The following is a 24,119-nucleotide window of genomic DNA, read 5'->3' as shown; positions in this document are numbered from 1 at the left end:
CCTGACAGGCCATAGTCCATGGTGTTGCAAAGAGTCAGACACAACTGAGCGACCTTCACTTAGTGTGAACATAACTCACTTAGGAGGGGATATTAGGGCTTCATGACATATTTGGAAGTTGCTTTGGGACAGGAAAAAGGGGCAAGACCCATGGTGAGGAAATCTGAGATGAGAAATAGAACCGACAGTTGATTGTGCCTCTGTTTCTATAAAAAATACCAACTAGATTCATTTAGCCCTCTAAGTGGGCTTCCTGAGGAAGCAGGTGTGTGCGTGCTTAGTTGTCGGACTCTTTGTGACTCTATGAACTGTAGCCCGTCAGGCGCCTCTGTCCATGGTATTCTCCATGCAAGGATACTGGAGTGGATTGCCATGCCCTCCTCCAGGGGAATTTCCCAGCTCAGGGATCAAACTTGAGTCTCTTAAGTCTCCTGCATTGGAAGGTGGGTCCTTGCCAGTAGCACCACTTGGGTGCCACAGCTATTAATAATTTAATCAGTAACTTGATTATTTAAAAGCTGCCATTTAATGAGCACAAATATGCATCCGTCATAGTGGTGAAGTATTCTACTGTCTTTGAAAATATAATCTTCAGGGACTTCCCTGGAGGTCCAGCAGTTGGGACACCAAGCTTCTACTGCCAAGGGTGTGGGTTCTCTCCCTGGTTGGAAAACTAGGATCCTGGGTATATATATATATGTGTGTGTACATACACATATATATAATCTTCAAAAATTCTGTGAAGTAGATTTTTTTATTGTGGTAAAGTACATATAACAAAATTTATAATTTTAACCATTTTTAAAATGCACACTGTGATATTAAGCACATTCACATTGTTGTGCAGCCATCAGGTGAAGTTGATTTTTTAAATAATTAATATACATTTATTGATATTAATATAGTTAAAAGATCATAATATTTTAGTGCATAGGAGTACAGGCTTTAAAATTTTTTTTTTAACTGAAGGATAATTGCTTTACAGAACTTCAATGTTTTCTGTCAAACCTCAACATGAATCAGCCATGCTGCTGCTGCTAAGTCACTTCAGTCGTGTCCGACTCTGTGCGACCCTATAGACGGCAGCCCACCAGGCTCCTCCATCCATGAGATTTTCCAGGCAAGAGTACTGGAGTGGGTTGCCATTGCCTTCTCCTGAATCAGCCATAGGTGTACATATATCCCTTCTCTTTGAACCTCCAATCTCCTTCCACATCCCACCCCTCTAGGTTGATACAGAGCCCCTGTTTGAGTTTCCTGAGGCATACAGCAAATTCCTGTTGGCTATAGATTTTACATATGGTTATGTAAGTTTCCATGTTACTCTTTCTATATAACTCACTTTCTCCTCCCTTCTCTCCATGCCCATAAGTCTATTCTCTATGTCTGTTTCTCCATTGCTTCCCTGTAAATAAACTCTTCAGAACCATTTTTCTAGATTCTGGATATGTATTAGAATATGATATTTATCTCTTTCTTTCTGACTCACTTCACTCTGTATAATAGGTTCTAAGTTTATCCACCTCATCAGAACTGACTCAGATGTGTTCCTTTTCACGGCTCCTTTTCCTATATGCAGGTCAGGAAGCAACAGTTAGAACTGGACATGGAACAACAGACTGGTTCCAAATAGGAAAAGGAGTATGTAAAGGCTGTATATTGTCACCTTGCTTATTTAACTTATATGCAAAGTACATCATGAGAAATGCTGGGCTGGAAGAAGCACAAGCTGGAATCAAGATTGCCGGGAGAAATATCAATCACCTCAGATATGCAGATGACACCACCCTTATGGCAGAAAGTGAAGAGGAGCTAAAAAGCCTCTTGATGAAAGTGAAAGAGGAGAGTGAAAAAGTTGGCTTAAAGCTCAACATTCAGAAAACTAAGATCATGGCATTTGGTCCCATCACTTTAAGGGAAATAGATGGGGAAACAGTGTGAGACTTTATTTTTTTGGGCCCCCAAATCACTGCAGATGGTGACGGTAGCCATGAAATTAAAAGATGCTTACTTCTTGGAAGGAAAATTATGACCAACCTAGGTAGCATATTCAAAAGCAGAGATATTACTTTGTCAACAAAGGTCCGTCTAGTCAGGGCTATGGTTTTTCCAGTAGTCATGTATGGATGTGAGAGTTGGACTGTAAAGATGCTGAGCACCAAAGAACTGATGCTTTTGAACTGTGGTGTTGGAGAAGACTCTTGAGAGTCCCTTGGACTGCAAGGAGATCCAACCAGTCCATCTTAAAGGAGACCGGTCCTGGGTGTTCATTGGAAGAACTGATCCTGAAGCTGAAGCTCCAATCCTTTGGCCACCTGATGCAAAGAACTGCCTCATTTGAAAAGACCCTGATGCTGGGAAAGATTGAAGGCAGGAGGAGAAGGGCATGACAAAGGATGAGATGGCTGGATGGCATCACCAACTCAATGGACATGAGTATGAGTGAATTCTGGGAGTTGGTGATGGACAGGGAGGCCTGGTGTGCTGTGATTCATGGGGTCGCAAAGAGTTGGACATGACTGAGTGACTGAACTGAACTGAACTGAATATTCCTTTGTGTATATGTACCACAACTTCTTTATCTATTCATCTGTCGAGGGGCATCTAGGTTGCTTCCATTTTCTAGCTTTTGTAAATAGTGCTGCAGTGAACAATGGGATACATGTATCTTTCTCAACCCTGGCTTCCTCAGGGTATATGCCTAGGAGTGGGATTGCTGGGTCATATGGTGGTTTTATTCCTAGTTTTTTAAGGGATCTCCATATCGTCTTCTATAGTGACTGTATCAATTTACATTCCCACCAACAGTGTAAGAACATTCTCTTTTCTCCACACCCTCTCCAGTACTTATTGTTTGTAGACTTTTTGAGGATGGCCATTCTGACCGATGTGAGGTGATATCTCATTGTGGTTTTGATTTGCATTTCTCTACTAATGAGCCATGTTGAGCATCTTTTCATGTGTTTGTTAGTCATCTGTATGTCTTCTTTGGAGAAATGTCTGTTTAGGTCTTTTCCCCACTTTTTGATTGGGTTGTTTGTTTTCCTGGTATTGAGTTATATGAACTACTTATATATTTTGGAAATTAATCCTTTGTCAGTTGTTTCACTTGCTATTATATTCTCCCATTCTGAGGGTTGTCTTTTCACCTTGCTACTCAATATGCCAGAAAATTTGGAAAACTCAGCAGTGGCCGCAGGACTGGAAAAGGTTAATTTTCATTCCAATCCCAACGAAAGGCAATGCCAAAGAATGCTCAAACTACTGAACAATTGCACTCATGTCACACGCTAGTAAAGTAATGCTCAAAATTCTCCAAGCCAGGCTTCAGCAATATGTGAACTGTGAACTTCCAGATATTCAGGCTGGTTTTAGAAAAGACAGAGGAACCAGAGATTAAATTACCAACATCTGCTGGATCATCAAAAAAGCAAGAGAGTTGCAGAAAAACATCTGTTTCTGCTTTATTGACTATGCCAAAGCCTTTGACTGTGTGGATCACCACAAACTGTGGAAAATTCTAAAAGAGATGGGAATACCAGACCACCGGATCTGCCTCTTGAGAAACCTATACACAGGTCAGGAAGCAACAGTTAGAACTGGACATGGAACAACAGACTGGTTCCAAATAGGAAAAGGAGTATGTCAAGGCTGTATATTGTCACCCTGCTTATTTAACTTGTATGCAGAGTACATCATGAGAAATGCTGGGCTGGAAGAAGCACAAGCTGGAATCAAGATTGCCGGGAGAAATATCAATAACCTCAGATATGCAGATGACACCACCCTTATGGCAGAAAGTGAAGAGGAACTAAAAAGCCTCTTGATGAAGGTGAAAGAGGAGAGTGAAAAAGTTGGCTTAAAGCTCAACATTCAGAAAACGAAGATCAGGGCATCCAATCCCATCATTTCATGGCAAATAGATGGGGAAACAATGGAAACAGTGGCTGACTTTATTTTTTGGGGCTCCAAAATCACTGCAGATGGTGACTTGCAGCCATGAAATTAAAAGATGCTTACTCCTTGGAAGGAAAATTATGACCAACCTAGACAGCATATTAAAAAGCAGAGACATTGCTTTGAAACAAAGGCTATGGTTTTTCCAGTAGTCATGTATGGACGTGAGAGTTGGACTGTAAAGATGCTGAGCACCGAAGAATTGATGCTTTTGAACTGTGATGTTGGAGAAGAGTCTTGAGAGTCTCTTGGACTGCAAGAAGATCCAACCAGTCCATCCTAAAGGAGATCAGTCCTGGGTGTTCATTAGAAGGACTGATGCTAAAGCTAACACTCCAATCCTTTGGCCACCTGATGCAAAGAACTGCCTCATTTGAAAAGACCCTGATGCTGGGAGGGATTGGGGGCAGGAGGAGAAGGGGACAACAGAGGATGAGATGGCTGGATGGCATCACCGACTCAATGGACATGAGTTTGGGTAAACTCCAGGAGTTGGTGATGGACAGGGAGGCCTGGCATGCTGCGGTCCATGGGGTCACAAACAGTCGGACACAACCGAGTGACTGAACTGAACTGAACTGATAGTTTCCTTTGCTGTGTAAAAGCTTTTATGTTTAATTAGGTCCTACTTATTTACATTTGTTTTTATTTCTGTTACTCTGGGAGGTGGGTCATAGAGGATCTTGCTTTATGTCATCGAGTGTCCTGCCTACTTTTCCTCTAAGAGTTTTATAGTTTCAGGTCTCACATTTAGGTCTTTAATCCATTTTGAATTTATCTTTGTGTATGGTGTTAGGAAGTGTTCTAATTTCATTCTTTTACATGTAGCTGTCCAGTTTTCCCAGCACCACTTATTGAAGAGGTTGTCTTTGCCCCATTGTATATTTTTGCCTCCTTTGTAAAAAATAAGGTACCCATACGTGCATGGGTTTATTTCTGGGCTTTCTATCTTGTTCCATTGGTCTATATTTCTATTTTTATGCCAGTACCATACTGTCTTGATGACTGTAGCTTTGTAGTATAATCTGAAGTCAGGAAGGTTGATTCCTCCAGCTCCATTCTTCTTTCTGAAGATTGCTTTGGCAATTTGGGGTCTTTTGTGTTTGTGTATGAATTGAAATTTTTTGTTCTAGTGTTGTGGAAAATGCCATTGGTAATTTGATAGGGATTGCATTGAATCTGTAGATTGCATTTGGTAGTATAGTCATTTTCACAATATTGATTCTTCTTACCCAGGAATATGGAATATCTCTCCATCTGTTTATGTCATCTTTGATTTATTTCATCAGTGTCTTATAATTTTCTGTGTATAGTTCTTTTGTCTCCTTAGGTAAGTTTATTCCTAGATATTTTATTCTTTTTGTTGCAATGGTGAATGGTACTGATTCCTTAATTTCTCCTTCTGATTTTTCATTGTTAGTATTTAGAAATACAAGTGATTTCTGTGTATTTATTTTGTATCCTGCAACTTTGCTAAATTCTCTGATTAGCTCTAGTAATCTTCTGATACTATCTTTAGGGTTTTCTATGTACAGTATGAAGTAGATTTTTAAAACAATTTTATGGATGGCCAAAGAATCTCAGAGAGTTTAAGTGATTTGCGTATTAGTTGGTAGTAAAGATTTGTGCTCTATGTCCAACTTCAAATTCCACACTCTTTTCGTCCGCATCTAGCGCATTTCACAGGAGTAACTTGAAAGTCATTCTTAAAGGTTATAAACCTAGGGTGGGAACCTGAAGGACTTACCAATTTTCCAATGAGAAATGTGACTTTGGAATAAAGAGAACGGTAAGGAAAGCAGGTGGTTGGCTACACAGTTTTATTGAAACCAGGGTTTGGTTTTCTGGCCCAAATAATAATTTGTCTATCGCAGGTAGCACAGTGGTAAAGAATCTGTCAGCCAATGCAGGAGGTACAAAAGATGTGGGTTCAGCCCCTGGGTCGGGAAGATCCCCTGGAGTAGGGAATGGCAACTCACTCCAGTATTCTTGCTTGTAAAATTCCATGGACAGAGGAGCCTGGCAGGCTACAGTCCATGGGGTCACAAAGAGTCAGACACCACTGAGTGACTATATATTCCTGACTTTTTCCATGTCCACATTTCATATGTAATGCTATTGAAATTGATCTACTTTGTTTTTCATTGTAACTTTGTCTCTACCTTCAATGGAAAACCATTAGTATTATTGACCATAACTAGAGTGTATTCATAAAAATAAAAACAAGGAAATCTAAACTCCATCTAGATACTGTTGCCTGCTCTCACTTTGTTAAAAAGATAAAGGAATATTAGAGAGCCAGTAAAAACATAGTGACACCTCACTGAACATTTCTACTTCGACAAGAAGAATTGGAGGATATTTGGAAAGGAAACGTCACAGTATTCCAAGAATGGCAAATATGATCTGGGTGGACCTCATGGGAGAAGAACTGGAGAAGAACTGAGGTAGCCTTCTATGGAGGTATTTGGATTCCCTTGCATGATATTCCTGCTTCTCTCCACTCATCTACTGAGTTGTCTCTCTCCCAACTTGGCTCTAGTTTGCTCCAAGTGACCGAGTTCGATTTCTGTTCCCTTGGCTAACTGGCGCAGTGTCTCAATTTCCCAATTCCTGAGGGAGGAATTGGACTGGTCCAGCTCATCATTTCAGGCCAGCCCCTCTATGCCCGAGGTCACTGGTTAATCTGTGATAGCAGTCAGATTGGCTCAAGTGAATAATCCCATAGAGTAGGGCACAGATATTGAGGGCAGAAGGTTGTGGCAGGACAAATTCTATCACTTGTCTCATCATCCAGCAAATATGTATTGGGTGGTTTCTGTGTGTGCACATAGGAGTTGGGAGTATAACTGGACAAGATTGACAAGGTTTCTGAAAGTCTGTGGAGGGAGATGAGCTTAAATAGGTGAAATAATAAAATCTCAGACTGTGTTAAGTCCTAGGTAGAAAATAAACAGAGTGCTATGATGGTTACTGGATTGAAAGTATAGGTGCTGATTCTCTCTTGTTGATAGGATCTGTGGGTTCTTGAGTGGCTCCCCTGGTAGACCTCATAATACCCATTCATTAACTGCTTCCTGAAGTCCATCCTTCCAGCCTTTTATGATAAGTCTCCTCACTCTCTCAGATGGCCCTGCTGAGTAGATTCTTTCAAGACGGTGCTGTGAAATCTACCTTTGCACTTGGTCCCTGCAAGCACAGGAAGCAGAGGCTCTTTTTCCTTGTCCCATTGTGGGGCATGTTAGCCTGTTTCTCTGATTTGGATTTCTGCAGGCCAAAAGTGGGTAACTGTCCTCATGAACGTGTGTGAAGGCCCTGGACCCCTGGAGAAACATATCAGGTTCATCTCCAGCTTTCATGACGGTGGTTGCGCACAGAGGAGCTTAAAAGTTCCTGTGGTCAGCAAGACATACCAGCTTGGGAGAAAGGTTTGGCAGACACCCCTTCTCATTTGTAGTACCCTCCTCTTTGTAGTGAGGTAAGCACTTTATCCTCTTCTCTGATATCTTTCTTTCTTTTTAATTTTTTTTGCAGCACTGCACCACATGTGGGCTCTTAGTTCCCCAGTCAGGAACTGAACCTGCGCCACTGCAGTAGAAATGCAGAATTGTAACCACTGTACTGCTAATGAAGTCCCTTCTACGATTTCTTCTAATGAATTCCTTTTGAATTTTTATGCATCCTGCTGTAGGCTGGAAGTGGATGAAGGTTGCATCTTTGGGGATTTAACTGGTAACTCTTCTTTAGAAGGTGGGGATACATGTGGCTTTTGTTCTCAGCTTTGGAATTTTATAGCCCATTAACATTCTGGTACAATATTAATTGGGTACCAAATTGAGAAGGGAGGAATGCCTTTTTTGAGCAAAGAAAGACTCAGTTTTAGGAGACATTTAGAAGCCATTTTATCTAATTCCCCAATCAATATCATGAATCCTGTTTACAATGATTTGATGAGATGTTATCCAGTTCTCATTTGAAAACATCCAGAAACTAGGAACCCATTCCCTAACTCTCAGATCTCAGGGCTGTCAATTACCATATGAGTTTCACCAAATCATTTAAAATCTTTATCTATAAAGGAGGTTTAAATAATATCTTCTTCACAGAACATTGCTGGTAAGATAAAAGGAAATAGACATACAAATTACCTAACTCAGACAGGGGCCTTCCCTGGTAGCTCAGCTGGTAAAGAATCTGACTGCAATGCAGGAGACCCTGGTTTGATTCCTGGCTCAGGAAGTTCCCTTGGAGAAGGAAATGGCAACCCACTCCAGTATTCTTGTCTGGGAGATCCGATGGACAGAGGAGCCTGGCGGGCTACAGTCTATGGGATTCTGAAGAGTCAGGACACAACTGAGTGACTAAGCACAGCACAGCACAGCAACCCAGACACAGGTGAGTCAATGTCTATTCCCTTTATATTAATAGGTTCCTTTAGGAGGCAGCATATTACTTCTTCTTTTTGGCCACTCCAGAGCAGCATGCAAGACCTTAGGCTCCTGACCAGGGATCAAACCTGTGCACCCCGCAGTGGAAGCTCAGGGTCCTAACCAGGGGAATGCAAGGTCCCAGGCTATTGCAATTTTGGATTGTCTTCACCCGCAGAAAGATCTTCATGCGGAACTGTCTGTATTCCTTTTTAGTACTTCCTTTAAACTCAACTCTCAGTGGGCACAAAGAATGTCTTTTTTTCCTTCTATTTGACAGCTTTTTAGATGTGTGTAATATTAGTTGAAGGCACTGGAAACATTGGGGGAAAAAAACCATTTTTTCTTTATTGAGCTAGGGATTTGAAGTAGCTGTTAGACTTCTATGTGACCGCCCCCCCCGCCCCCAAGAGGGATTAACTCAGTGAATGGGGCAAAGATATTTCACTTTCTAACATCAGTTTCCTCCAACACTGGTGCATTTAGTCAGGCTGGCTAGGATTCTGTAGGATTCTAGCCTGAAAAGTGTGTGTGTGTGTGTGTGTGTGTGTGTGTGTGTGTATGTGTCCCTCCCACGTGTTGCCAGACGCTTGAAAGCATTTGAATAGTGCTATGTGTCTGAGTGAACTCCGGGGTTGGTGATGGACAGGGAGGCCTGGCGTGCTGGGATTCATGGGGTCGCAAAGAGCTGGACACGACTGAGCGACTGAACTGAACTGATTCTTTGTCAGCCAAATAGTGAGCACTTTATGAGACTGTTTATTGCCCTGAATAAATGGCTGAATGTGGAAGCTACAAAGAAAGCCAAACAGCTTTCACTGAATACCCAGGCGGGTACTCAAACACTTCTCTCAAGGGCAAGCGAGGGGTTTTAGAGGCCTCTTGTGGGTGGCTGGGGACTAGTCTCGGGCTCGCAATGGTTAGGCACCGCCTAGTTTGTTCGTGGGTAGCCGCTAGGCGGTGCCGGAGAGCCTCGCTGGTGGGCGGCCAGCTCCCCGGCTCCCATCCTCACCGTTCCGCCCTCCTCCGCGGCCCCGCGCAGAGACTACAGCTCCCTTCGTGCTCCGGGAGTGGAGGAGGGCGGGGGCGAGGGCGGGCCTTCCGGGCGTGTGTTTCCGGCGTCGGCGGCCGCGGCCGGGGACGGTGTGAGAGCGGTAAGATGGCGGCGGCGGCGGTGGTGGAGTTCCAGAGAGCTCAGTCTCTACTCAGCACCGACCGGGAGGCCTCCATCGACATCCTCCACTCCATCGGTAAAGGTCGCCGCGCGGCCTCTCTGTCCCCGCTGGCCCAGCTCGGTCTGTGTCGGTCGGCGGCGGCGGAGCGCGGCCGGGCTAGCCGGCACCCGTGCTGCTGACTCACTGTGTGTGTGTGTGTGTGTGTGTGTGTGTGTGTGTGTGTGTGAGGGGGGCCGGGCCGGGGGCCCGAGGCCGCTCGGAGCTCCCTGGAGCCCTGGGGCCCCCACCCCGGTACGAAGCCCCGAGGCAAGCCCGGCGTCCACTCGCCGGCTGCTGACTCACGGTGGGCTCCGCGCGCGGAGGGAGAGTGGGCCGAGCCGGGGCCCCGTCGCTCCCCAGCCTTGTCTCCCGCTCTGGCCGGTGCGGGCTGGCCCGGGACCGCGAGCGGTGCCGGCCGGCTGGCGGGCTTTGTCGCGAGCTGGTCTGAGAACCTCCAGTTGAGGGCCTGAAAAACCCGCTCTGGACAGGCATTTCCCGCCCTTGGTGTCAGCCCAGCCTGCTCGGGTGGGAGCGCGAGCGCTCGCTCTTCTTCTCTTGGAGTTTCCTTTCCTCCGGACGCTGGAGCTGCTACTTCTGCCAGCCCACCGCGGAAAGCTCCGCTTGCAGGGGCTCTTCCTGAGTATGTTTTGAGACACCGAGGGGGCACACACCTCAGGTTGGCATTTGGTTTGGGGAGGTGGCCGAGAGGTTCCATTACCCCTCCCGTGTAGGGTGTGAGAACCAGATGTTGGGGTGGGACCTCCCGGCCGGAGGAGGTGACTAATCGTCCTAGACTTTCCCGGAGAGGTTTGGAAGAGAGTTCAGAGAGTTAGTTGTCCCCGGCGGAGTTCCGCGAACTCTTTGGAACCTGACGGCTGCCCTTTGCCGGAGAAAATGAAATAAAAACGTCTTAGCACTGTAGTATGATTGTCTTACACCTTGCATGCAAGTGGAGGAACTGACGTCGGAGCCCGAGCCGGTCGCTTCCGACAGTTTTCTAACTGGGATTCAGGTGTGAACAGAAATAAACTTATGATGACACAGAGGGCTTTTAAATGTTCATCCATCAAGGGTTCAGATAGGGCTAGCTCTTCACTACACAGGCAGTAGTGATATTTTTAATGTAGCTGGAGAAGATTCGGATTGAATCAACAAGTAGTTCGAGAATGCACGTGTATGTGGGACCTCCAGGCTATTGACTTTTCAGTTGACTCATTAGTCCGTTGAATTTTGGTACTCCTGACTTTTATGAAGAAAGGACAGTGACAGGATCTTGATGTCTTTATCTTTGGGGCTACTAGAAAAAGGGAAGAAGTGGGGGTTAAGATGCATCAGTGAATGGATGATGTTGGTAAATAATGGCTGTATTTCAGTTTGAAGTTCTGATCTTGACTTAAGTCAGTTACAGTTTCGGAACTAGAGTTATCTCAATGTGTGTGTGTGTGTGTTTTAATGTGTATTTTTATCCTGTGGATACAAACTAGTATTTACAACTAGTGTGAGAAGCATGGGTTTTAATTTGTGTGTGTAGTGCCTACTGTATTGTCTTTTATAAAGTGGGAATTATGGTAAACATTATAATCAGAGTATTTTCTGCTTGCCGACTGTATTAGGAGAGAGTTCACTGAAAGCTTCTTTGTTAGAGTAAGCTTGAGTCATGATGGTTGACAGCCTTACTTTTTCCAGACTCCATCATGGAGTATCAGAATTTTGGTTTTTGTCAAGTCATGATGCTTTGTAAGAGAAGTGATAGCTAGTGATGATTATTAAACGTATCACTACAAGCTTGAAGAGGCTGGCCAGTGTTCAAGTGGTAGAATAGTTACTAACAGTTGGAAGAGGGACCGTTAGCACAGTTACTTAAGCAGTTCCCAAATCCCTTAAACTAGCTTCCCTCCTAAGGACCACACTGGAGCTGTGACAGGATTTTTTTTCCCTGAATGGCTTTGTAGACCTGTTTATCCCTATCATATCCATCAGCTGAGGTTCTCCACAGGCCTAAAGTTTATTGAAAGACTTTTGACTTTATAGTTATCTGTAACTTGGTCATTTGGTTTTAGTTCGTGGCAGGTAAATATCCAGACAGGTATGTTTAATATTTTAACAGCGCCTGGCATGGGGTGTTCCTCCACAAGCATAAAGAACTTGTTGTGTTTAAATTTTGCATTAGGCAAGTGACAGCAACAGAAATCGCCAGTGTATGTGGGTGAGGGAAAGTCTCAGTGGTAGAATGAAAAGGCACATTGAAATTCCAAAGAGAGGAATCTGTTCTGATGAGATAGATACATGGGACATGTACTGCATGATCAATTTACTTTTTCTTGTTTAGAGGTTTTTTCTTTTAAAGCTCTCTAGCATTTGTGTTTTGCTAACTGTTTGAGTTTGTGTTTGGTCTTGTGAGGGTGAAATTTCCCTTAGTCTTCATTTTTTGTCAGAATTTTAAGAGGGTTTGCATTTTCCTCTCCCAGTGAAGCGTGACATTCAGGAGAATGACGAGGAGGCCGTGCAGGTCAAGGAGCAGAGCATCCTGGAACTGGGGTCTCTCCTGGCCAAGACTGGACAAGCTGCAGGTAAGTGACCAAGTGAAGTTTCACTTTTTTTGTTGGAGTGAGGGAATATAGGACTGCATCCACACAGTTTGTTGGTAATGAAGTTCCATTTTATTGCCCACTTGTTGAGCTTCAGTTTTCTGTCAGGAAGTTAAGAGGCCTTTAAACTCATTTCTTTCACGGATGGCTTTTGTTCTGCAGGTGAAGGAAGAATCCTGTTTCTGTTGGGATACAGTAACCTGTGGTTTGTTTCTGCTTTGGATTTTCACTGCATTCCCTTACATGTGGGCAGTAGCAGTCTTCGGTGCTTTCATGCATCTGTTCTGATGTACTTAAGGTGGGGAGTACCTAGGCCCCTGCTTTCAAAATGACCAGGGATTTTGTATCCAAGGAAGTGATTTGCTGTCCTTTTTTCCTGATACACAACGAGTAAGACATTAAATGGAGAGAACCTTCCCATGATTTCTCCACTGGTACCTAGGACTTTGTACCTGTTGTTGCTTAGTCTAGTTGTAATGGAACCATTGACTTTCCAGGCTCCAGGTGATATTCTGATGATGGGCGTGTCCTTGGACTGAGAGAGTCCTGTTGATCAGGAAGGCCTTTGACCAGTGAAGTGGCAACAGTATTCAGAGTAGCCTGCTTAAACTTAACATGGATGATTTTAGTTAACTTTAAAGTGAATTTGGAGCTTATCTGATTAGAATGGATTAAACATAGTTGATCTTGTGGATTACTTTCTCCCAAATTATGTTGTTATCCAAGAGGATGATAGGTATGCATTAGCAGAACTTCTTGAATTTGAGAACAAAGATCTTTCCCAATTAAGGGTTTGGGATTTAGCTTACTGAACCCTTGAAACAACTTGATAAGGTAGATACTATTACCCATTTATTCTTGAGGAAACTCAGCACAGAAAAGTTAGATATCTTACAGCTACCCAGTTAATATGGAAGAAACAGGATTTGAATCCATGTAGTTCTACTAAGCTCATGACCTTGAGTTATAAAGGCTATTGCTTTCCATAGTGATTCACTTATGAGTTATCAGTGGTGGGTGGTGGTTTTTTCATTGTATGCTGACTTCTGTTAACATGTATATGGATTCCTTTTGCCTGTCAGTTAATGTTGCAAAACAGTTTTAATGATTAGTCTACATGAAATATAATTAATAAAGTAATTTTCCTGAATTAGAAAGCCAGGTGAAATTATTATTTTTTTGGCTGTGCCGCACGTCTTGTGAAATCTTAGTTCCCTGACCAGGGATTGAACCTGGACCCTTGGCAGTGAGAGCACAGTCACCAGGGAATTCCCTGAAATAATTTTTCTGTTGTTGAACCATTCAGATGCCTACTCTTTCAAGTAGAATGGATAATTAAAAACAGCATGTAGTATAGTCAGTGTTTCCGAAAACTTGTCTGAAAATATTACTGTTTTGCTTGAAATTACTATTTCCTGCTTTACTCCCCGCTTGTTCATTGCCCCCCACTCCCTGTGAACCATACTTGAGAAGTTTAGAAGTGTACAGGGAAACCTAGTGGACTCTTTAACAGGCGAATCATAATAACTTTCAGAAATGTTTCCAGGTTACTTATCATTGTTTTCTAAGAAAGACTTTGAGGAGTATGTTAAGGAAGTTTGGGGCCTACATTCATTTACCTATCTTTGCTATTAATAATTGATCAGTTTGTGTTCTTTACTTTGAATTTGGGGTTCCCTGAGAACAGAACATCTGTCTGTTCTGTTAATTTTCAATTTTGTTTTGTTACGCATTTCATATATGGCTAGAATTGCACTGCTCAGATAGGTAGGGTCCCTGCTGGACAGTAGACAACTTGGGAATTAGTGAATAAGACTGTCTGATGCATGCTTGTGATTGAAAGTTGTGGTCTTCATTATCAGGCGTGATGTCTCGGCTCGGGACCTGCAGATTTCATAGCCTGAGACTCTTTAAAGGAGTGTGCTAGGTTCTGTAAAGGAAGTTTTGGTCATACATTTGCAAATAACTTCAGTAAGTAAAGAATGAAGAAGTGAATATGATTCTATCAGAATTAAAAAAATCATTATGTGTGAAAATGTAAAGAAACAGGGAATATAATCAAGAATGAATAAGAAACAAAAATAGACTAAAATGAAAAATGAACTGAGTCTTTTGGCAACTAAGACGTCATATGTTTTTCTGTTAGAGCAAAAAGAATAATTTGGAAAAGATACTGTCGTGCTAGCAAATGCTAGAGAGAAAGGCAGATTCCTTAGCTCATGTTTCACTTCTGCCTTTTCCAGGAAGGAAAATGATTAAGAAAAAGATAGAAATAACACCAGAAAGAGAGAATTAAAGCCAAGGTAGGTGAGAGAAGAGAGAGCAGATTCTCTTTTTCAATAAGTTCAAGTTTCTAGGCTCTGACAATTTCTGTCTTTTAATATCAAAAGAGTGGTTGTAGCAGATATGTTTATAGAGCCACTGTGATTCTGAGAAAAATCATGGAGGATGGAGAGGTATAAGGGAAGTAAGGAGGGGCAAACATTATTCCACTTTTCAAAAAGATAATGAAAAGAACAAAGTCTAGACACTATAAGCTGATAATCGTCAGTAAAGTTCTGGGACAGATTATTTGATTAGGTTTTAATCATATAAAGCAGTGGGTTTGTTAAGAAAAAATTAACCCAAACTCACCCTAGTTCTCTTTGGTTAGCCTTATCAGATTTGCAGGGCTCCGTGGACAATGGCTTGCCAGCTGTTCTTGTAAATAAAGTTTTATTGGAACATAGCCATGCCCATTTGTTTACATATTACCCATGACTGCTTTTGCACTACAGTGGCTGAGTTGAGTAGCTACTGCTGAGACTGTATAACCCACAAAGTTGAAAATATTTACTATCTGGCCCTTCACAAAAATAGTTTGCTAACCCCTGGTTAGGAATAATGATATAAACAACATATCTGATGTAAGCAGAGTTTTTGAACATTTGGCATGGCAAATGGATCAATTGTTGACCTGGAGGGAAGTGTCTAGCATCAAGCCATAGGGATCTGTACTTGTTCTTGTGGACAGCATCTGGCATATGGCTAAAGCCATAGCAGAAGGTGTGCTTATTTCTGTGGGTGATTCAGTATAGTAGAGAACAGATTTAGGATTCAGGGTTGTTGCCAAAGCCAGCAAGACTAAATTGTGTAGAAAGGAAAAAGTTATAGACTTAAACTGTTTATCAGAACAGAGGAACCTGTCTGCACAAAGACCTTATGGACTCAGTCTGAACAAAGAGTGCTGTTAGCAAAAGCAAAACATGCTTTCCTGTGTTACATGTGGCAGTCTGATCAGGAGAACGGAGCCATAACTCTACTGGTCTGACCCTACGTGGAACATTGTTTTCAGTTCTGGGTACCACAAGTGGTATATTTGCAAACAAGAATTTATTTGGAGGAGGGCAACTAGGGTGACAATGAATCTAGAAACCAGGATGTTGGAGGAACAGTTGAAATAGCTAAAGCTATTTAGCTTGGAGAAAGGGACATTTAGGGAGATACTTGCATGTGTGCTAAGTTGCAGCAGTCATGTCTGACTCTTTGCGACCCTGTGGACTGTAGCCCACCAAGCTCCTCCGTCCATAGCATTCTTCAGGCGAGAATACTGGAGTGGGTTGCTGTGCCCAAGGAGATAAAGTGATAGTTATCTTCAAATATTTGAAGCCATGTGGAAAGAGGATATAGACTTATGTTTCAGAAAAGAACAATTGAGTTTGACCAAGATTGGAATCATCTGCTTTCTGAATATTTCTGTCACTAGAGATTGTTCAGAATTGTTCCAGGATAATAGGAAACTCTGTAGAAGAAGGGACGTTGCACTCGACTACTTTTAAAAAGCTATGATTATGTAATTGAAGTTTGCATAAGTGCACAAGGAATTTGAGGGAGAGAAACGGGTGTAGCCTGGCATTGCCACGGAAGACTCAGTAGGACTTTCACCAACTTGAAAGGGCATCTAAGCTCTACGTAGGTCAGGGTGACGGGTGGATTCCAGGTGGCAGTGCAGCATGAGCGAGGCCTGGCTGCAGGCACGTGTGCAGTCAGTGCGGGGGTGAATGGAGTGATAGAGTGGGGGAGAATCTGAGGTGGTGGGAGTCCCAAGTCAGGACCGGCGAATGGAGGGAAGGGTGAACTTTCCCACTCTGTATAGAGTTCCTTTTATACCTCACACGGCCCGGTGGTTTCTGTGACTATGCTGGCAGATGAGGATTTCAAGACCCCTAATTAGCATTCTCTGGAGGGGTTGGTTTGCTTGTCCTGAATTCAAGTTCTCAGGAGGATGAGTCTACAATTTGAGGCAGTGACACTAAAGTAATTTTAACCTACATTCCAGGAGTGCTTCCTTAGTTGGTCAGTTGAAATAGTGTCTGATTTTCACTCTTGTTTCTAAAGGTGCCCCCTTAGGATTACTGTGCCTCCCTCTTTTCTCACACAAGAGGGGGAGAAGCCTCAGTGGTGGTCACCTTTTTTGTCATGGTTTGACTTAGGGTTTGTAGATTAATGAGGGATTTTAAAAGGGTACAGTACAACGTTAGGGGACAGACGCCCTAACTTTCATGTGAAAAACTGATTCAGAAGAGTGCCATGCAAGTTGCATTGGGAAAAGACTAAACTGGGCATAACTTTAGGAAGGGAGGAAAAAAGGAACCTGAGATTGAAGGTCTCTGTTGAGATTTCCAGTCTTGGAAATTAGAAAAAAAAATTTCCTTTAGCTCTATAACCTGATAAATTTGTTGATTGTGGGGAAGTGATTTTGTCCAAGGTGGTTGAGGCATGACATATTTCCTGTTCTAGAGTACTGCTGTCTGAGAGTGTGAGTACTTTGCTGTACTCATGAGGTAGAGAGCCTCGAGCATGTCCCAGGATCCTCACAGTAATCCAGTGGCCAAGTGGGGAATGGAATACAGATTTGGTGTAAACTGTTAACTTTTTTGCTACTCTATTACCTGCTGAGAATGCTTTAAATTCCTATTAAGTTTCCTTTTGACTGCTTCCAGACATAAGTACTGATATTATTATCTTGGGTCATCTTTTAGTGGGTATTTTGTCCCTAATATTGATGGGTATTTTTTCCTGTCACAATTGCCTTCTGCAGAGCTTGGAGGACTCCTGAAGTATGTGCGACCCTTCTTGAATTCCATCAGCAAGGCTAAAGCTGCTCGTCTGGTCCGATCTCTTCTTGATCTGTTTCTTGATATGGAAGCAGCTACAGGACAGGAGGTAAGCTACTTGAATGACAAAAGAGACAAAGTCTTGTTTGGAGCAAAGTCTTGTTTCAGTGAAGGAAGTGCCTGCCTGCACTGCGGTGGTAATGTGTAAGGGACGGCTGGGAGGACAGCGCAGGACTTATCATGTCAGTTTCTCTTTGTTGCAGGGCATTTGATACTTTGGGTCTGTTCCATGCTTTGCTTTGTAAGTGGAGATTGTCAGTGGTCCCTGGAATCCTCATTACATCAGGGTCACAAACTGATTCTTGTCTTTGAGGTATTGTATTGCCTCACCTTTGTAATGTTTTCTGTGTCTGTGGTACCTCTGTGTCACAGAGCTCCTAGTGAGCACTAATTAAGTCTCGTGGCATCCCTTCTTGGCATGTCTTGTACGCATTTATGCCTTGCCTTTATTGACTGAGCATCCATCTGTCTGTCTTGTGTGTCCTGAAGTGACTGGTGTACCTGTCCATGTCCTCTACAAGTTCAGACTAGACCCTGAGCTGTACCGAAAAGTGCCTCTTTGGAATCACTGAGCCTCTTCCAGTTCTTTTCAAAGAATTACTGTTTGCAGTTCCGGAGAAGGAGACGCTACCACAGTTAAAACTCATTCTGTAAAAAGTGGTAGATTCAAGCAGGGTGTGTGGTGGTTGCTTGAACCTGTTTGTAGGAAGAATACAGTTGTTGTCTTTTCTGTATTGCTCAGCAGTCATTGAATGCGTGCTGTGTTAGCACTGTTACAGGTGCTAGGGATTCATTTATAACTGTACAGTGCTCTCATGGGGATTATATTTTAATGAGGAAGGCAGATAATGAACAAATATGTAAAATGTCAAGTGGTATAAAGGCAGGGGTAGGAATTGGTAGGTAGTTACATGTCTCATTATTTGCCATGGCGCCTGTGGATGTAAAGGAAGTGAAGGGGCTTAGTGGCATATTGAATAAACAGTGGGGAACTTCAGAAACCTAGCACTTAATGGATCTTACTTTGAAATCATGTCGTTTGTAAAATCTGATTTCTTTCCTTAATGATTCTTTGAAGCCTAGTTTAAACACCATAAACTAACTTCATTGTAGAAAATTTATTTCTAGAGAAGTCTTCAAGTTCATTTGTTTTTCACAGAACTGTTTCATGATAGTAGATCAAAAATAGATGTGTAGATGGCTGCCTTTTGAACCAAAGCATTAGACTTATTTTTATGAATAATTTAAAAGAAAAGGTGGTGTTTCAAAGAGGTGTTACTCTTGTGTAACCCTGACTTTTAAAAAAAATTGTATTTGTGCCCATGAAAAAGTGATGTCACATTTTTTTGTTTGAATTAGGATGCCTTAGAATGAGTTGAACAATAAATGTTAGCTTGAAACAGACTAATAAATGTTACTTGGAACATTTTAGGCAGAAATAATTAATTATCCAAGCTGCTTCTTTGACTGAACTCTTGGAATTTGTCTCTTCCTGTAACTGCGCTGGCTCAGTGGATAGAACTACATTTGTTTGATGGTCAGTTCTCCTCCTCCTGTATCCAAATTATCCAAATCATAATTCGGTGCTCTCCTGTAATTGGCTTGTGGGATTTACTGGCCTTTGTCTTGTGGCTCCATGTCTGGTTAGGCCCTCCTTTTAACTGTGTGTGTACATTGTTATTCTTCATTGTACATTATTTTCTTGTCAACTAGAGGCTTTTCTTACCCTAGGGTGAAAGGGAACACTCTTACATATTGTGTCTCTTTATTGTCAATGTCGTATTAGTGCTAAGTAAGACCTGTTGATCTTTTTTGTTTGTTTGTTTTTATTGATTAGTAGTCTAGCTTTTTATCAAGAGCCAGAGTCTTACTCCACTTAGCAGGTCTTTCAGTAATTTTTGTGGATTACAGGTTATTTGCTTGGTTTGGGGTGAATTATGAACCATCCAGATGGTTCTGTCTGCACCTCAAAGTCAATATAGCAACGTCAGCACCCAACTATTTATTAAATTCTGTCAGTGCAACTCTCTCCAATCTTTATTCTCCACCTCTTTTTGTATCTGTTCTCTATGTACAACTGCCATCGAGTTTGGGTTCTAATTATTTCTTCTTTTTTTTTGGAGGTATTGTTCATGTACAGTGAGTTCTAATTATTTCTTAGACTACTGCAAAAGTCTTGTACCACCATTTTGAGAGATATCCTACCCAGTAACCCTCTCAAGATCTTATTCCTCTCTGTTCCCCCCTAACTTGAGCCTTCAGTGGCTCTCGATTGCTTGCAGAGTCCGTATTTCATGTTCCTCTCCAGTACAGCTTAGCAGGACATTCTGATCTCCTGGTACTCTATGACGTGTACCAAACATGCCCGGCCTGTTGGGCACTTGACTGTCTGCTGAGCGAGGCCTGTACACTCTTCATGGTGCACCTTTCCCTTCTGTAGTTCCATGTCCAGTACCATCTCCTCTGAGACTTTTCCTTGCTGACGTTACTGTGATCTAAACTCTGCAGTGATGTACACTGTGTTTGTACATGTTATATTTCTGATGATTCTCTGTATGCTGGCTGCTTGAACGTTTCCTCTATTTCCTCTCCTGTGATACAGTCTCATTCAGATGAAGCCCTGTGTGCCTTGTAGTGTTACAGCGCCTTTCTCTCTTATTCCTAACTCATGGCTGTTCCTTAACCATGGCTACCTCTGGCCTCACCTGCCATACTATTCTTTCTTTCACTTTATTTACAGCTGTAACACTGGCTTTAAACTGTTCTAACTTTGGGGCATTTTTATACATCTAATTTTTCTTTTGGCCATGTTGTGTGGCTTGCGAGATCTTAGTTCCCTGACCAGGGTTCTAACCTGTGCCCCTTGCAGTGGAAGCATGAAATCTTAACCACTGTACTGCGAGGGAAGTCTCACTGTCAGCCTGATCTTAACACAGCCTTTTTTCTTCTTCACATCATTTCAGGTCTTTGTTTCCATCTCGTTTCCTCAGAGACCTTCCATTATCACCATATCTAAAATACCCTATTTCTGCTTTCTTCATGTTTATTTTGCTTATTAACATTCATTTCCTACTTAGAAGATAAATTTCATGAGGATAATTACTGTGTCCTATTCACTGCTGTAACCTCCACACTTAGAGTAGTTTGGCCCAAAGAAGCTACCTAACTAGTATTTGTGGAAGGAATGTATGGATCATGCCTTCTCCGTGGTAGATGCTCAGGAGATATTTTGTGGAATTAAGACTTAAGTTTATTGACTTTAGATAACAACCATGGGTTATTGTTACTGCATTTGTCTACGTGACTCAAGACCTCCGACTTGGGAGAGTAGAAAATTGTAGGTTCTTTTAAAATTCTTCGATTGAGTATTGGGAAAGGATAGAGGAGCAAGGCATAGGTGGATCACTGTCATAGAAGTGTTGAGGCCTGGGGCAAAATACGAAGTTTTAGGACATTGGTAAGCCATGAAATTAAAAGATGCTTACTCTTTGGAAGGAAAGTTATGACCAACCTAGATAGCGTATTGAAAAGCAGGGACATTACTTTGCCAACAAAGGTCCGTCTAGTCAAGGCTATGGTTTTTCCAGTGGTCATGTATGGATGTGAGAGTTGGACTGTGAAGAAAGCTGAGCACCGAAGAATTGATGCTTTTGAACTGTGGTATTGGAGAAGACTCCTGAGAGTCCCTTGGACTGCAAGGAGATCCAACCAGTCCATCCTAAAGGAGACCAGTCCTGGGTGTTCATTGGAAGGACTGATACTGAAGCTGAAACTCCAATACTTTGGCCACCTCATGCGAAGAGTTGACTCATTGAAAAAGACCCTGATGCTGTGAGGAATTGGGGGCAGGAGGAGAAGGGGACAACAGAGGATGAGATGGTTGGATGGCATCACTGACTCGATGGACATGAGTTTGGGTAAACTCCAGGAGTTGGTGATGGACAGGGAGGCCTGGCGTGCTGCGATTCATGGGGTCGCAAAGAGTCGGACACGACTGAGCGACTGAACTGAACTGAAGAGATCTAGAAATGTTGGGGAGTTTAACACGAAGAGTATGCAGAGGGGATTTTCCTTGCCTTTTTGTATTTGGTGACTCATCATAAGTCAGATAGAGCTACACCATGGTCTTCAGCTTGCTGTGCTCCAGAAGCTGATGTGATTCAGGTTAGGTTCTAGTCATTTGCCTAGGAAGTGAGGCTGTATGGGTGGGGTGGGTGACTGAGAATTGGGATGGTTGGCAAGGAGAAGGGGAGTAGAGATTTAGGGTGAAGAGGGGAGAAAGAAGACTGAACCAGATCCTTAACCAAAGAGTGAGCTGAAATTCCAGAATTGATTTTACCTTCCAGGTATGTCTAGGCAGTGTCTTTGGGAGGCCATTTTTTGGTATAGTCTATCCAACTGAAGCACAGTAGCACATTTTAAGAAACCTTACATCAAAAAATCCTGTCGTATTAAATGGTTATTTTAATGGAAAAAAGGGAGTTTGTGCTAGAGAATTTCACACTTAAAATAGTAGTTAACTTTTTTCTTCCCTTAGGAATTTAGTGAATAAAAGCATATAAAAAATGGTTTAGTGTTATTTATTTAAAGCTTAGAAACATTAATATCTAATTTGACTGTTTTAAGTTTTTGTACTCAAGTAAGGGCTTCCTCCAGAAGCATGGACTTCTGGTGTATTATTATCTGTTCCCTTTATCAGTCATTGTTAGCATTAACAAAGCACAAAGCCTCTCGAACAAAAGGGCAGTGAGTGGCCTTTAAATTTTTTTTCTGAGAACTGACACGCTGGTTTCACCGATTATAATCCTAGATATTGCAAATCATGTACCCTGTAATTGGAAACGGATAGTTCATGTAAAAATTCTCTGCTGTAGGAAAAATGTCTCTATTGACCTGAATTTACTAAGTGTGAGTTGAGATTGGGTCAGGTTCTGGTCCTAACAGCTGATCATGACCTTTGGTGGGTCACTTAACATCTGTAGTCTCAGGGAAATGGGGACAGGTGGGATGCTAGGGTAGAACTCAGTGTTTCTTAACTAGGCGTATACATCAGAGAGGCCAACTTTTTATTCCAGACTACTGAATCAGGAGCCTAGGCATTCATTTCAGCATTGTTAAACCTGCTGGGTAAAACTGTTGGTAAGCGTTTCTTAGTCCCCCAAAACGTGGAGGACTAAAGACTTTTATTTTTGTTGCTAAAAATATTCATCAAAATATTTTCAGCTCCTTTCACTGTATGAACAGAAATCTTACTTTGATTTTGGTTTTTAGAACATAAAACTGAAATTGTGATTGGCCTGCTTTTATTTCAGGTTTTGTAGAATTCATGAAGGTGGTTGAGTTTAGAGTTGGGGATTGAGTAGCCACTAGGGGTCCCCCTCTGGTGAGTTATAAAGTTTTCATTGGCTCTTGCTGATGAATCTTCCAAATACCAGGTAAAGGCATTCATTTATCTACTGAGCTTTATTTTACCAGTTAGTTTTCTGGAAAGCTCAGTTTCTTCTTATCTTATGCTCTGATTGTGAATCTTAATATAAACTTGCAGTAACAGAAGTGATAGATGGTCTGCGGCACCTAATATGTACTTGGCAGAGCTCCTGTGGCAAGGATACCTGATGGCATGTAGACCACCTGGCTTAGAACACTGAAGTTAGTTACTTTGTATGGGACATTACTGCTTGGGTAGCAGGTAGAACTGGGAGTTCAGAGTTCTTTTATAGAAAGTTTAAAAAGCCCCTTTAAGTGTTAGGCTAATTTTAATTTCTTTTTACTCACTTTCATACAAGCTAAGTTTGCTCTACTGTGATGAGAATTGTTACTTGCGCTTTGTAGACTCTGGAAGGGAAGAGTCAGCTGGGCCTTTTGAATCTTAAAAGCAACTGTTGGAAGAGTAAGACACTTGCGCCTAGACTGAGAATTTCTCCCCTTTATGACTGATATAGTCATATGAACACAGTACTGTTACTATTCAGGGAGAAATTTCTGCTTTAAAAATGTCTCAGCCATTATAGAACTAACTCTGCGTTCCAGAACTGCATATGTAGTCTGGGTCCCTCCTGGGAAAGTAGATGAGGAATCTTGAAGACAGAGCTCTTTTCCAAAGGAGCACAGTCTAAGCACAAATATACTCTGTGTGTAAAAAGCTAAGTTGATTTTCCAGTATGCTGTACATATTGAGCGGAGAAGGCAATGGCAACCCACTCCAGTACTCTTGCCTGGAAAATCCCATGGGCGGAGGAGCCTGGTAGGTTGCAGTCCATGGGGTCACAAAGAGTTGGACACGACTGAGCGACTTCACCTTCACTTTTCACTTTCATGCATTGGAGAAGGAAATGGCAACCCACTCCAGTGTTCTTGCCTGGAGAATCCCAGGGACGGGGGAGCCTGGTGGGTTGCTGTCTATGGGGTCGCACAGAGTTGGACATGACTGAAGCGACTTAGCAGCAGCAGCATACATCTTGAGATACTATGATCAAGGCATGCTCCTGAGACAGTAAACATGGATAGTAATGCATAAGGAGGAAATGACAGCTGTTCCCCCGAGCAAGGCTTGTGGGAAGAACGTGAGGACATAATGTTGCATATACTGTCTCTCCCTGTTGCAGGTCGAGTTGTGTTTAGAGTGCATCGAATGGGCCAAATCAGAGAAGAGAACTTTCTTACGCCAAGCTTTGGAGGTATGTGCCTGCGTTAGTACTGATCTCAGGTCTCTAGACGTTTGACAGACTGTGAATATAAATAACACCATCCTGATCAAAAGTATTTTCAGCAGCTTTG

The 24,119-nt window shown here is 42.4% G+C and overlaps 1 protein-coding gene across 1 annotated transcript in view; it reads left to right on the top strand.

Annotated features, from left to right (window-relative positions):
* The first annotated feature begins 9,505 nt into the window (after positions 1–9,505).
* The window catches only part of PSMD11 (proteasome 26S subunit, non-ATPase 11), a 29,859-nt gene continuing 15,245 nt past the window's right edge, over positions 9,506–24,119 (top strand). The window contains exons 1-4 of the mRNA XM_052657642.1: positions 9,506–9,634; positions 12,067–12,168; positions 17,267–17,391; positions 23,948–24,019. Of these exons, the coding sequence (XP_052513602.1) occupies positions 9,544–9,634; positions 12,067–12,168; positions 17,267–17,391; positions 23,948–24,019 (390 nt within the window). The 5' untranslated portion in view covers positions 9,506–9,543. The remainder of the gene's footprint in view (positions 9,635–12,066; positions 12,169–17,266; positions 17,392–23,947; positions 24,020–24,119) is intronic.

The sequence above is a fragment of the Budorcas taxicolor genome, chromosome 19 (assembly GCF_023091745.1).
Source record: "Budorcas taxicolor isolate Tak-1 chromosome 19, Takin1.1, whole genome shotgun sequence".
Taxonomy (NCBI): Eukaryota; Metazoa; Chordata; class Mammalia; order Artiodactyla; family Bovidae; genus Budorcas; species Budorcas taxicolor.
This window is presented reverse-complemented; position numbering and strand designations above follow the sequence as displayed.